We start from the raw sequence: 14,448 nt of genomic DNA on the forward strand, positions 1-14,448 counted from the left end.
CCTCACAGGAACATGCCGATCCTGGATTCTAATCAACTGATGTTTGAAAGACTCCCACATATCAGATGTTGATTTACCCTCAAACAGCTGCCCCCAATCTAAATTCTTCAGTTCCTGCCTAATATTGTTATAATTAGCCTTCCCCCAATTTCACACCTTCACCCGAGGACTACTCTTATCCTTATCCACAAATACCTTAAAACTTACGGAATTATGGTCACTGTTCCTGAACTGCTCCCCAACTGAGACTTCGACCACCTGGCCGGGTTCATTCCCCAATACCAGGTCCAGTACGACCCCTTACCCAGTTGGACTATCTACATAATAATAAAAGCAAAATACTGCGGATGCTGGAAATCTGAAACAAAAACAAGAAATGCTGGATTCACTATCTACATATTGTTTCAAGAAGCTCTTTTGGATGCTCCTTACAAATTCTGCCCCATCCAAGCCCCTAGCACTAAGCGAGTCCCAGTCAGTATAGGGGAAGTTAAAATCACCCACCACTACAACCCTGTTACCTTTACATCTTTCCAAAATCTGTCTACATATCTGCTCCTCTACCTCCCGCTGGCTGTTGGGAGGCCTGGAGTAAACGCCCAACATCGTGACTGCACCCTTCCTATTCCTAAGCTCTACCAATATTGCCTCGCTGCATGACCCCTCCGAGATGTCCTCCCACAGTACAGCTGTAATATTCTCCTTAACCAGTAATGGAACTCCCCCACCCCTTTTACAGCCCCCTCGATCCCGCCTGAAGCTTCTAAATCCCGGAACATTTAGCTGCCAATCCTGTCCTTCCCTCAACCAAGTCTCCGTAATAGCAACAACTATACAGCAGTTTGCTGATGATTGCAGAGTGTTCAGCACCATTCATGACTATTTGACTATTTCTCACCATTTGACACTCATCAGATACTGCAACAGTCTGCACCTGCATGCAGCAAGACCTGGACAACATTCAGTGTTGGGCTGATAAGTGGCAAGTAACAATCGCACCACACAAGTGCTGGGCAACGACCATCTCAACAAGAGAGAATTTAACGGTCTCCCCTTGACATTCAATGGCATTAGCATCACCGACTCCCCCATAAAGCTCCTGGGGTTACCACTGAGCAGTCACTGAATTGGACCAGCCACCGAAATACTGTAGTTACAAGGAGGTCAGAGGCTAGGAATTCTGCAGCGAGTAACTCACTTCCTGACTCCTCCACATCTGTAACGCACAAGTCAGGAGTGTGATGGAATACTCCCCACTTGCCTGGATGAGTGAGGCTCCAACAATGCTTGAGAAGCTTGATACCATCCAGGACAAAGCACACCACTTGACTGACAACCCAGACACCACTTTAAACATTCAGTCCCTCCACCAACAGTGCACAGTGGCAGCAGTGTGTTCCATCTATAAGATGCACTGCAGAAACTCGTCAAGCCTCCTTCAGCAGCACCTTCTAAACCCATGACTTCTATCACCAAGAATACCAAAGAGCAGCAGATGCATGAGAACACCACCACCTGCAAGCTCCCCCCCAAGCCACACACCATCCCGACTTGGAAATATATTGCCATTCCATCACTGACCGTGGGTCAAAATCCTGGAACTCGCTCTGTAACAGCACTGTGGGCGTATCTACACAACATGGACTGCAGAGGTTCGACGACGACAATTAGGGATGGGGAACAAATGCTGGCTTTGCCAGCTTCGCTCACATCCCATCAAAGGAAAAAGAATCTCTAAATTAGCTGTGTCAATTCAGCTCCACCATGCTGCTGAATTCACTAACTTTGCCAACCAATTTCCTCAATCAGATTGTTAATTTGTTTGATCAATTAATCCTTTCCATAGTAAGCCAGGAGAAAAGAGGAAGACAATTTAATTATGGCTGCATTTGCTGACAATGCAACCATTAGGTAGTGCAGTAATGGCACATGCGCAAATGCAGCCTCATCCACTGAAAAGTCACTGTCTGTGACATCTCAGGCAGCTGTCAATAATAAAGATGGCACTGCTCAATTTGTCACAAAAAGCAAACGCAGCCTTAAACCCAAATCCCCAACAGTACCTGTTCCCTCCTACCATCACGCTTCTCTTCATTGCTCCCTCCCATGCCCGTCTGCTCGCCACTCACTCGCTCCTTCTCCCCCCTCAGCCACTCGTTCCCTATCTCACCGCTACCTTCCCTCAGGCACTCACTCCCGCCCTCACCGCTTCCCACGTCAGCCACTTGAGGCCGGCTCCCTCCCCCACAACCCTGGCTGCTTGATCCAGGCCTCACCGCTTCCCTCTTCTTGGCCACTGGCTTCCGCGTCACCCCTCAGCCGCTAGCTACCTGACTTGCTGCTTCGGTGGCTTGCTCCCCGCCCCCCACCGCTTCTTCAAACAGCGTGACAGGGAGGGATCGGTTTAAGGTGGATGAGTCGAGGCCGGGACCGTGGGGCGGGAGAAGGAGGGAGAGTGAAGCCAGGAGTGAGTGGCCGAAGGAAGGCAGTGGTGAGGCAGGATGGAGCGGGAAATTGAAAGCCGCAATTGAAGCTGGGATGACAGGAGGGAGCGAGATACTGTGCAGGGGAATGGAGCTGCTGATGGAAGCTATTGAGGAATGATGGCACCATTGCGTAGTGATGTCAGGGCGTGCATTCATACTGGCAAGCTGGCAAATGTTCACACGCACTGATGACGTCTGCGATCACTCTGCACATGTTCTGACTTGTCAGGAGTCACTTAGATATAGCCCGTTATGTTTAATTATAGCCCATTACATGAAATCACAGCTAGTCAGATTTTAGCTGGAAATTCATACTTAATGCAGAAGTGATTTAAGAAATATTGCAGGAGAAATTATGTGAACTTGTTCTATGATGGTCGTTCAAAAGTAAAATCCTAGCTCATTAGATTTGAAGTTGCTGAAAATGTGTAGGACATTATACACTTAGCAACCAATAGATTATTTCTGAACTGCAGTCACAGTTGTTATGTAGTCAAACACAGAAGTTAAAGATGGACTCCCTACACCACTTCAGAGAGTACCACAGCACCTTTTATATATAGCTGAAGGGGCAGGTGGGAACTCAGTTTAGCGTCTTAACCAAAAGACGGCACATCTGACAAGGTAGTAATCCATCTCTGCTGCACTGAAGTGTCAGCCTATGTTCTGTCCTCAAGTCCAGAATGGAGCAAGAAAATTCTGAGTTAATGGCAAGAGTGCTTCCACTGAGCCAAGAGACACAAATTTCCTCTCATAACTTTTTATTTCTACTGAAACTGTAACCACCTTCTGAATTTTTGAATTTGAAATTCTGAACTCACAATTTTGCATGAAACCTTAATGAGCATAACTAAAAGTGCATTAACATTGCAAACTAAGCAACTGTGCTAAACAGTTTCCAACAAGAAAGTTCCACTTCACTCCACCTGGAAGCCTCAGTGCAAGTTTCTACTATATCTTTTGGACTGGTGCAAAACCAAATTGCTTCATACTGATGCAAAAGCTGGAATATAAATGAAGCCCAAATGCTGTTACACACAGGGAACAAATTAATTATTCCCCCTGAAAATCCAGCACACATGCATCCAGCTGGTCACTATCAGCTACATAAAACCAGAAAGCATTTTGTGTGAAAATAAAGTAATTTTTGATTACTAAAAATACACACAAGGTTTTGGGCATAAGGTTTGTAAGATTCTGAGATCAGAACCATATTTGCGCGATGTCAAAATAGAGCATGCCAATAATGCAGTGGTGTGCGACCCAAGTGAAAACAGTATTTCCATAGCAGAAATTTAGGAGCAGAGGAGAAGGGAGGACCTGCAATTTATATAGGTGAAAATATAACTTTATAACTTGATTAACATTTATAGCAAGAAGGGTTAGTGATACGTGGTTCCTGCATTATATTTTGAGTTGCAGATGTTGACGCAAATAAGCAGTTCCGAGGGGAAGTGCCTTCAACTTACGTTACTTGAGCTCAAGATCTCAGAACACGAAGCAGAAAAAATGGGGGTTTGTTACAGATGTCAGATTGGTAATACAAGTGACAATGAAGCTGAATATAAAAAAATTCAGGAGTGGAAGTGAAACAGAAATATTTGTTTTTTCACTTTCCCTCCAAATCTTCTATATTCAGCCTGGTTCTCAACTGTATCAAATTGACATCTGCCATATACACCCTTTTTCAGCTTCATCTTACTCTCTATCTCTTTTGTCATCCAGGGAGTTCTGGATCTATTTGCCCTACCTTTCCCCTTGTGGGAATATACTTCAACTGTACCTGAACTACCTCCTCTTTAAAGGCAGCCTATTGTTCCACTACAGTTTTGCCTGCCAAGTTTTGATTCCAATTTACCTGGCAGATCCGTTCTCACCCCACTGAAGTTGACCCTCCCCCAATCAATTGTTTTTACTCTGGATTGCTCCTTTTCGTTTTCCATAACCAACCTAAATATGTTCACTGTTCCCTAAATTGATCCACCTCATTCCCCAGAACCAGATCCAGCAATGCCTCCTTCCTCGTTGGACTGGAAACATACGGATGTAGAAAATTGTCCTGAACACTCTCTAGAAACTCTTGCCCCTCTCTTCCTTTTACACTAAAATTATCCTAATATAGACTGGGATAATTAAAGTCCATTATAACTACTCTATAATTCTTGCACCTCCCTATAGTTTCCTTGCCAATTTGTTCCTCGATTTCTTTCGCACTAGTTGGTGGCCTATAGAACACATCCAGCAAATTAATGGTAACTCTATTGTTTCTTAGCTCTAACCAGATAGATTCTCTCCTTAACCCTCGAGAATATTCTCTCTCTCCAGCACTGTAATATTCTCCTTAATCAATACTGCTACCCCTCCTCCTTCTTTCTTTCCTTCCCTGAACAACTTGTAGCCAGGAATATTTACTACCCAGTCCTGCCCTTTTTTGAGCCAGGTCTCAGTTATAGCCATGTAGAAATAGATGTTGTTGTGGCATCCTACACCTGCAGCTCACCAACCTTATTTGCCACACTCCACGCATTCACATAAATGCACTGTGACTCTAATTTAGAACTTAATACATTCCCTCTTACTCTGGCCCCACCTAATATCTTACTATTTCCTACTCCAGTGCTATCCGTTTCTCCAAGCTCTCTGTGTACTTTGGTCATCCCCTCTCATACCATCTCCTGGCTCCCACACTTCTGAAAGTTAGTTGGTTCAATTTTTTGGTCCAAACATTTTTCTCCAGCTCATGAGATTGGCATCCTACTTCCATGCTCTAATTTACATTTTCTGCACTTACAGCGTTGCAGGTTTCATTTCGGTTCACTTCGTTAAAGCCACAGCAGTTTAAATATCCCTCGACATCCCTTCTGGTTTCCACAGATTTGTTCCATCCGACTTCCAGAAAGTGGTTCTGAAAGAAAACAATAATGTTATCTTGCATTTTAATGTAGCAATTGGCAAAAAGAGCTTACATTTATAAAGTGCTTCATTAAAGTCTCAGGGCATCCACAAAGAGTTTCAGAAATTATGATAAAACAGGCAGACAGGGCCTCAATTTAATGTCTTAGCCAAAAGAAAACGCCTCCTACAATATCAACTTGCTCCCATCTTAACTTTATGTACTTCAGCATCCTGGCCATAAACAAAGGATAGGGATAAGACAGTATAATTTGAGTCCAAAGTTGAAGTCTGAGCCTCTGTGGTAGGACAGGGTGGAATCAGTTTGGAGCATTGATGAATCGGGTTTGCAGTCAGTTAGAGTCATAGAGTTATATAGCACAGAAACAGACCCTTCGGTCCATAGTGTCCGTGCCAGCCATCAAGCACCCATCTATTCTAATTCCATTTTCCAGCACTTAAACCATAGCCTTGTATGCGGTGGCATTTCAAGTGCTCGTCTAAATAGTTCTTAAATGTTGTGAGGTTCCTGCCTCTACCACCCCTTCAGGCAGTGTGTTCCAGATTCCAATCACCCTCTGGGTGAAAAAGTCTTTCCTCAAATCCTCTCTAAACTTCCTGCCCTTTACCTTAAATCTATGCCCCCTGGTTATTGACACCTCCGCTAAGGGAAAGGTGTCTTCCTATCTACCCTATTTATGCCCCTCAATTTTGTATACCTCAATTACTAATACTATCTCCTCAAATATTGGGGAAGTTGAAATCCCCTATCATTACCCTGGTATTTTTGCAGCTGTCTGAGATTTGTCTACATATCTGCTCCTCTATCTCTCCCTGACTGTTTGGAGTCCTGTAGTACACTCCCAGCCAAGTGATTGCCCCCTTTTTGTTTTTAGGTTCTACCCATGTGGCCTCATTTGAGGAACCTTCGAAGATATCATCCCTCCTTACTGCAGTAATTGACTCCTTGATGCCACCTCCTCTTTTACAACCCCCTCCCCCGTCATATCATATTCCCATGTGTTAATCAATGCCCTCAATTCATCTGCCTTACTTGTAAGACTCCTTGCATTAAAATTGATGCAGTCCAACCTTGCATTATTCACTTGTGCCCTCACCAGTTTATATTTGCTCTGCCTTCCAGACTGACTTAGTTCTCTTCTATATTTGGCTGTGCATCACTCCCTACTGTACCTCCACTCCGTATCCCATCCCCATGCCAAATTATTTTAAACCGCCTCTCCCCCACCCCTCCCTAATCCCCCAACAACACTAGCAAATCTCCCAGCAACGATGTTGGTCCCTTTCCGGTTCAGGTGCAATCCATCAGACTTGTACAGGTCGGACCTTTGCCAGAAACAGACCGAGTGATCCAGGAAACTAAAGGCCTCCCTCCTGTACCATCCCTTCAGCCACGCATTCATCTGCTCTATCCTCCGATTCCTATACTCATGAGCACGTGGCACTGGGAGTAATTCAGAGATTACAACCTTTGGAGGTCCTGCTTTTTAATGTGCTACCTAGCTCCCTAAATTCTTGTTGCTGGACCTCATCCGTCTTTCTACCTATATCGTTGGTACCAATGCGAGCCGTTGTGGAGAAGAAATGAATATAGGGCAGAGTATCCGTGCTGGAATACTGCTGGAAGTTGTTCAGTGGGAAACAGAGGCCCAAGATGAGTGGAGAGTCAATTATGAGCCAGCAGACTTGACCCAAGGGTCCAGTGGATGTGCATCAGCAGATCTATTATACCAGAAGAGGAGTAAGGGGCATTGGGAATGAAACTCAAGAACCAAGAGCATTAATGTCCAGGGATACAGTAGAGGATGAAAGATAAATCTATGGGATTAGTACTGACGAGGAAGCTGGTCCAAGAAAAAACTGTAGGGAGCACAAAAGAATACAAAATCAGGAGGTGCACTGGTCCAACTCAGTACAGGGAAGGGTGACTGAGGAGTGAAGGATGAGTGGAGTCAGCTACCATGGAAAGCAAGTGGAAAGCAGAAAAAGTACAGATTATTCAGTAATAAAGGAACAGAACCCAGAACAGGGCAAGAACTAGCAGGAACAGATCAGAAGCACCTCAATGTATAGTGAAAACTTTCCGGCGGTGATTCAGAAAACCGAGTCTGCAGAAACAGACCAGGTATTAAAACAGATGCAATCCAGCTGAGAATATGGTCTTGTAGAAAGCAGCAGCAAAGGGAGAGTTCATAGTTAGGCCCAGAAGGCAGTGGAGAAATAGATTTTAGCCCAGAAATAGATTTCTGGCCAGAACCAACACAGCAATGTATTGGAATGCAGGAGGTGCAGGGCAGACTGGGACCAGCAAATAACAAGCAGCAGGCCTTGACTCAATGTTGGACTACCATGGCAGTTTGGGAACTGAGTAGAGAAGTCAACAGGTAAGTTAGGGATGGCAAATAGAAGATAGGAAGGCCCTGGCCTAGCTATGGGGCCATAGCTTCATTTTGAAGAAGGGTACAGAGCCAGATAAAAGGCAGCGAGGAAAATAACAATTTTTGAGAAAATATTGAAGGGTGGGGCAGGGGGAATTATTTACCTTTAAAAAATTGACGGTCTCGTTCAATAGAAAAATGCTTGCAAAAAGAGAACAATTGGTGTGCACATGGCTACCTTGCATCACTGTGCCACAAGTGGTAGGAGGCTTGCATCAGCACTGTGCCAGGCATCTGCTGATCTAAGAACTTTCATTATAAATATTTTCAAAGTAATGTCACAATGTGGTCCCAAAAACATCACACAAAAATTCTGATAGCAGGGAGAAAAGTTTGTAGGCAGAGCATGCATTCCCATGCAAGGCTTTTGAAATATAAATAAATAAAAACTGGGGGTGGTGGAAGGGACCTGTTTGGGTAGCACTATCAATTCCCTAGGGGCAGACAGCATTGTAGGTCATTACCACCACGGCCCGTGTGGCATTCAGCAATAAAGAGGAAATCAACACAGACTATGCAGGGAGTGGCTCATGGCACTGCATGAACAAATATTTCTCCCTAGTTGTCTAATGGGACTAACATTTTTTGCTACAATCCATTAGAACCAAATATATTAAGAGGAAAATGTTTAATTTTGTGTTGAGGAAGATGAAGGAAATTACAATTGAATAAAGAAACACAATTTCTAATACCAAGTGTTAGCATTAACATTCTCAAATTAAATACAGCATAACCAACAGTTAAGCTCCCTCTACTGGGGCAGTTTGACATTTCCATTTCCAACACCAGCCATCCCTATAGCCTCTGATTGAGGCTGCCAATTTAGTATGAATAGTGAGAGCTTTCTTTATATTGTCTATCCAAAAGCGAGTAGAGACTGATCAAAGTGATTTCATACAAGATTCTTAGGGCACAGAAAAGACATCCATCACTCAGTGCCAGATTTGAAACCAAACTGAAGGGGTGAAAGTGAAGGGTGAAAGATGGTTCTTTGGAGATAGTGTCACTTAACTTTCAGATTCTAATGGCAAGTCCATATTTCTGGATCAGTCCCAGACATTTTTTTTTAAATTCTGAAATACATTGATGTCTCCTCCATGAAATACAGGGCTAATTTGTTTCATCAACCAAAAATAGAGCAGATTGCCGATCTGAGACTTAATCCTTTCCCTACAATTTCTTAGTGACTAAAAAATGACACAAATAATAGAATCACATTGGTCATAATAATAGGACTCTTGGAGTTTCAATGGCTTTATTTGCCTGTGTGTAACCCTTCTAGTCCACCTGATAAAACAAGTATGGTTCCATAGGATAATCCATTAAATATAATCTTAAAAAAAATTAAAAACTATGACAGATCCATTTTCACTCTCCACACAATGGATTTCGGGACCCCAACGTTGACACTGCGCCTGACGATGCAATTTTCCCCAGAGGCAACATCCTAATTGGCCTCAACATGGAGGAACTCTCAGAGGAGTAGGTACAATTTTTAAAAAATCATAGGCCAAAGCAGTTTTTTTAAGATTAGAGATACAGCACTGAAACCGGCCCTTCGGCCCACCGAGTCTGTGCTGACCATCAACCACCCAGTTATACTAATCCTACACTAATCCCATATTCCTACCAAACATCCCCACCTGACCCTATATTTCCCTACCACCTACCTGTACTAGTGACAATTTATAAAGGCCAATTTACCTACCAACCTGCAAGTCTTTTGGCTTGTGGGAGGAAACCGGAGCACCCGGAGAAAACCCACGCAGACACAGTTAGGCCCCTCAGAGCCGAGGGGGAAAACTCTCTGGATGAATAAAATTCTAATTGTCAAAATCCTCCATGGCCTTACCCCTTCCCAGCTCTGGAACCTCCTCTAGCCCTTCAACCTTCCAATATCTCTGCACTCCTCCGACTCTGGCCTCTTGCGTACCCCCAATTTTCACCGCAATAGCATTGCTGGGCATGCCTTCAGCCATCTGGCCCTGAGGCTCTGGAATTCCCTCCCTTTCTATCTCTGCTCCTTTATGCTACCTCTTTGACCAAGTTTCTGGTTATGTATACTAATATCCCTTTCTGTGACTTGGTGTCAGATTTTGTTTGATAATGCTCCTGTGAAGCGCTTGGGACGTTCTACTATATCAAAGGTAATGCAAGTTGTACTAAAGTCTCAAATGTATGTAATTGCAATACTTTCTGTCAGTATGTTTAATGAAGTTTAAAAATAACTAGCACATGGTGCTGAATGTGTTGTGGAACATGATGAACTGGAGGTCCCAAAATAAATAGCTGGTGATTGGAAAACACAAGTTGAAAATCAAACATGGCATCATGTTGGCTATGGAAAATTATGGATAGTAAGAAATATAAAACAAAATTAGTAAAATAAAAAAATTGTAACCAACCATATGAAATACAGCACTGATGGTCAGGCACCCAAGTGAGCATTCCTTTCATCAGATAAAATCTTGAAAGATCACCCTTTGGCTCTAATGTGACTGACTAACATGATCAACGTAGCTTCAATACAGAAATGCACCATTATACCATTCCAGAAAATTAGTACACAAAATCTCAAACTATCTTTTTTCTTTTTAAATGGATGACAGGGCTGATCTGTATTAATGGATTCATACTAGGTGTCAGGCAAACTCCCCACCTGCCAAGACTGAGGCACACATGATTTTGCCACTTGAAAATTAAAACTGCAAGCCCCTGGCTGGAAATCCATTTGCATAGTACCAGACGGTATTGAAACAAAGGAACCAGTCCCCGTCCCAGTACACAGAAGAGACCTGGTCAAACCAGTCGGTCACCTGCTGGCCAACTAGGGGAGCTTTAAACTGGAAAAACAGAATTTGAACTCAGAATGCTGTGTGCTCCTGGAACTGAAGCAAGAATTACCTTCTCTCCTGTCTGCCCTCATCCCGCTCTCACCAGCTTTGGAAACCATTGAAGACATGTAAACTCAAAGAGAGAAAAGTCTCCAAAGGGAACAAGATTTAAGAAGAATACTGGGCCCCAACAAAACGCAAGAACATATCGTCAATCAAGAACTACAGCGAGCTCGAAGCACAGTAAGGAGATATTGCCTCAAACTGTTTCACTTTATCTTTTCTTCTCTTTTCTGTCCCTACCTGCATGCAAATATCGTGTGTGCATGCTAGCAAAGCAGCAGATAGTGGAGTTTTTTTTTTTAAAGCATCAAGTTCAATAGTCTAATAAATAGAGGCATGGCAGGGCAGTTCAAACCAGTGGAGTACACATCCTATTCATGTGACAACTCCAGGACGCTTCTCATGTCATGGATGACCACATATGCAGGAAGTGTCGTCAGCTGCAGCAGCTCGAGCTCTGGGTTTGAGACTTTGAACACCAACTGGCATAACTGTGGTGCATCCATGAGGCTGAGAGTTTTGTGAATAGCATATTTATAGATGTGGTCACCCCACAATACACGAGTACACAGGCAGAGAGAGAATGGGTGACCGCCAGGCAGTCAAGGAGGACCAGGCAGTTAGTACAGGAGTTCTGAGTGCATCTCACTCACCAACCAGTATTCCATTCTGAATAATGGGAGACTTTAATAATCCTAATACAGACCAGGATAGTAATAGTGCAAGAGGGAGTGAGAGAAGCGTTTCTACAGCGTGCTCACGAGAATCTTCTAGATTATATGTTTCCAGTCCAATGAGGAAGGAGGCATTGTTGGATCTGGTTCCGGGAATGAGGTGGGTCAAATGAATCAAGTGTCAGTGGTGGAACATTTAGGAGACAGTGACCATAGCATCATAAGGTTTAGGTTAGCTATGGAAAAGGACAAGGAGTAATCTAGACTAAAAGTTATTAATGGGGGGGAGCACGCGAGGTGGGAGGGCCAACTTGAATGGAGTGAAAACGAATCTGGTCCAAATAAATTGGAATCAAAGCTTGGAAGGCAAAACTGTAACTCAATGGGCTGTTTTTAAAGAGATTGCTGGGTACAGGCAAGGTACATTCTCAGAAGGGGAAAAAGGTAGGGCAAACAGATCCAGAGCTCCGTGGATAACAAGAGACAGAGCAAAATGAAGCAGAAAAAGGGTGCATATGACAAGTGAGAACCAGGCTGAACATAGAAGGCTGAGAGGGGGAAAGAAGAAAGACCTAAGAGAAGCAAAAATGTACAAGAGACTCATGGCTAACATAAAAGGGAATGTAAAAGTCTTCCATAGGCACATAAATAATACAAGCATGGGAATAGGCATGGGGCTGATTAGGGACATAAAAGGAGATTTATGCATGGAGGCAGGGAGCATGGCTCAGGTACTTGATGTGACCAGGCGAGAAATGCGTCTAGGGGTCTTCTGCTGTCTTTACCTGGTCTTATTGTAATAGGGTTTTATTTTTAAAAATACTGTGTTTTGAGCTCCCCTACTTTTTTGTGAATCCTTGTTCACAGCTTTTCAATTATACAGCAAAGAAACCAACACACTAGGTTTTCAAGGAGAAAAATGAAGTTTATTAAAACAAACTCTAATACGGTTCATGCCTACGGATATATGACGCGCCCATGCTAGCATGCACACGCAATATACACATGCAAATAGGGACAGAAAAGAGAAGAGGAAAATATAGTAGAGAGGGGTTTGAGGTACTATCAGAAGAGTTTCTTGTTTACTGTGCTTCGAGCTCACTTGATTGTAGGTAGCCTTGCTGCTCCGTCAGGGCCCAGTGTTGTTCTTAAACCTCGTTCAAGTCAGAAACTTTTCTCTGAAGTTCACCTGTTTTCACAAGATTCAGTGCCGTGGAAAAGAGATGGAGGCAGGCAGACAGGAGGGGGCTCTGTTTCAGTTCCAGGAGCACACAGCGTTGAGCTCAAATCCCTTGTTGGAAGTTCAAAAATCTCAGCCAGCTAGTTATGTGACTAAAACTGGTCTGACCACTTATGTGTTTGTGGATTCTGCTATCTTAGCAGTCAACCGGGAATGCTAGCTCCCCCACCTTCATTGTCTGGTAATCAAAAGTCCATTGTTGGTTGAATGGGTGAGAGCATGGTCCTTTGTCTCTTGTGCCAACTCTGTTAGCTACTATGCAAATGTCTTTCCAGTCAGGGGCTTGCAATTTTAAGTTTTAGTGTTCATGTGGCAAAATCATGTGTGCCTCAGTCTTGGCAGGTGGGGGGGCAGGTGGGGGGGCGGGGGGGGGGGTTGCCCGACATGTTAAATGAGTACTTTGCATATGTTTTTCCCAAGGAAGATGATACTGCCCAAGTCATGGTGAAAGAGGTGGTCGCGGAGATACTGGATGAGCCAAAAATTGATAAAGTAGTATTATATAAAATAAAAACAAGAAATGCTGGAATACTCAGCAGGTCTGGTAGCATCTGTGGAGAGAGAAGCAGAGTTAACATTTCAGGTCAGTGACTCTTCTTCAGAATTATTATATAGGCTGGCTGTACTTCAAGTTGATAAGTAACCAGGACAGTGGCGCAGTGGTTAGCACCGCAGCCTCACAGCTCCAGCAACCCGGGTTCAATTCTGGGTACTGCCTGTGTGGAGTTTGCAAGTTCTCCCTGTGTCTGCGTGGGTTTCCTCCGGGTGCTCCGGTTTCCTCCCACATGCCAAAGACTTGCAGGTTGATGGGGAAATTGCTAATGGCCAATTTACCTTAGTATAGGTAGGTGATAGGGTAATATAGGGACAGGTGGGGATGTGGAAGGAATATGGAACTAGTGTAGGATTAGTATAAATGGGTGGTTGATGGTCGGCACAGACTCGGTGGGCCGAAGGGCCTGTTTCAGTGCTGTATCTCTAAACTAAGCTAAATGCGTTCAAGGATATTTGGGGAAATAAGGGTGGAAATTGTGGAGGTACTGGCCATAATCTTCCGATCCTCCTTAGAAGCAGGGATAGTGCTAGAGGACTGGAGAACTGAAATTGTTACACCCTTGTCCAAAAAAGGGTGCAAGGACAAGCCTAGCAACTACAGGCCAGTCAGTTTAACCTCAGTGGAAAAATGTTTAGAAATAATTCCAGACAAAATCAATAATCACTTGGACAAATTTGGATTAAATAAGGAAAGCCAACACAGATTTGTTAAAGGCAAATAATGTTTAACTAACATGCTTGAGCTTTCTGATGAGGTAACGAGAGGGTTGATGAGGATAATGCAGTTGATGTGGGGCACATAGACTTCCAAAAGGCATTTAATAAAGTGCCACATAACAGGTTTGTGAGCAAAGATACAGCCCATACAATAAACGGGACAGTAGCAGCACAGCTGAGTGGCAGGGAACAGAGAGCAGTTGTGAATGGTTGTTTTTCAGATTGCAGGAAGGTACATAGTGGGGTTTCCCAAGGATCAGTGCTGGGACCCCTGCTTTTCTAGATAAGTATTAATGACCTAGACTTGGGTGTACAGGGCACAATTTCAAAATTTGCAGATGACACAAAACTTGAGGAGGACAGTGATAAACTTCAAGAGCATATTCAGGGGAGGCAGTGGCGCAGTGGTATTGTCACTGAACTAGTAATCCAGAGGTCTAGGCTAATGCTCTGGGTTTGAATCCCACCATGGCAGATGGTGAAATTTGAATCCAATTAATAAAAATCTGGAATTTAAAAAAAGCTAGT

General features: G+C 43.7%; 1 protein-coding gene across 1 annotated transcript in view; it reads right to left on the reverse strand.

Annotated features, from left to right (window-relative positions):
• Positions 1 to 14,448, reverse strand: part of tspan13a (tetraspanin 13a) — a 94,932-nt gene that overhangs the window by 27,816 nt on the left and 52,668 nt on the right. Inside the window, exon 4 of the mRNA XM_068009337.1 lies at positions 5,278 to 5,391. Coding sequence (XP_067865438.1) covers positions 5,278 to 5,391 — 114 coding nt within the window. The remainder of the gene's footprint in view (positions 1 to 5,277; positions 5,392 to 14,448) is intronic.

This window comes from Heterodontus francisci, chromosome 2, assembly GCF_036365525.1.
Source record: "Heterodontus francisci isolate sHetFra1 chromosome 2, sHetFra1.hap1, whole genome shotgun sequence".
NCBI classification, from domain to species: domain Eukaryota; kingdom Metazoa; phylum Chordata; class Chondrichthyes; order Heterodontiformes; family Heterodontidae; genus Heterodontus; species Heterodontus francisci.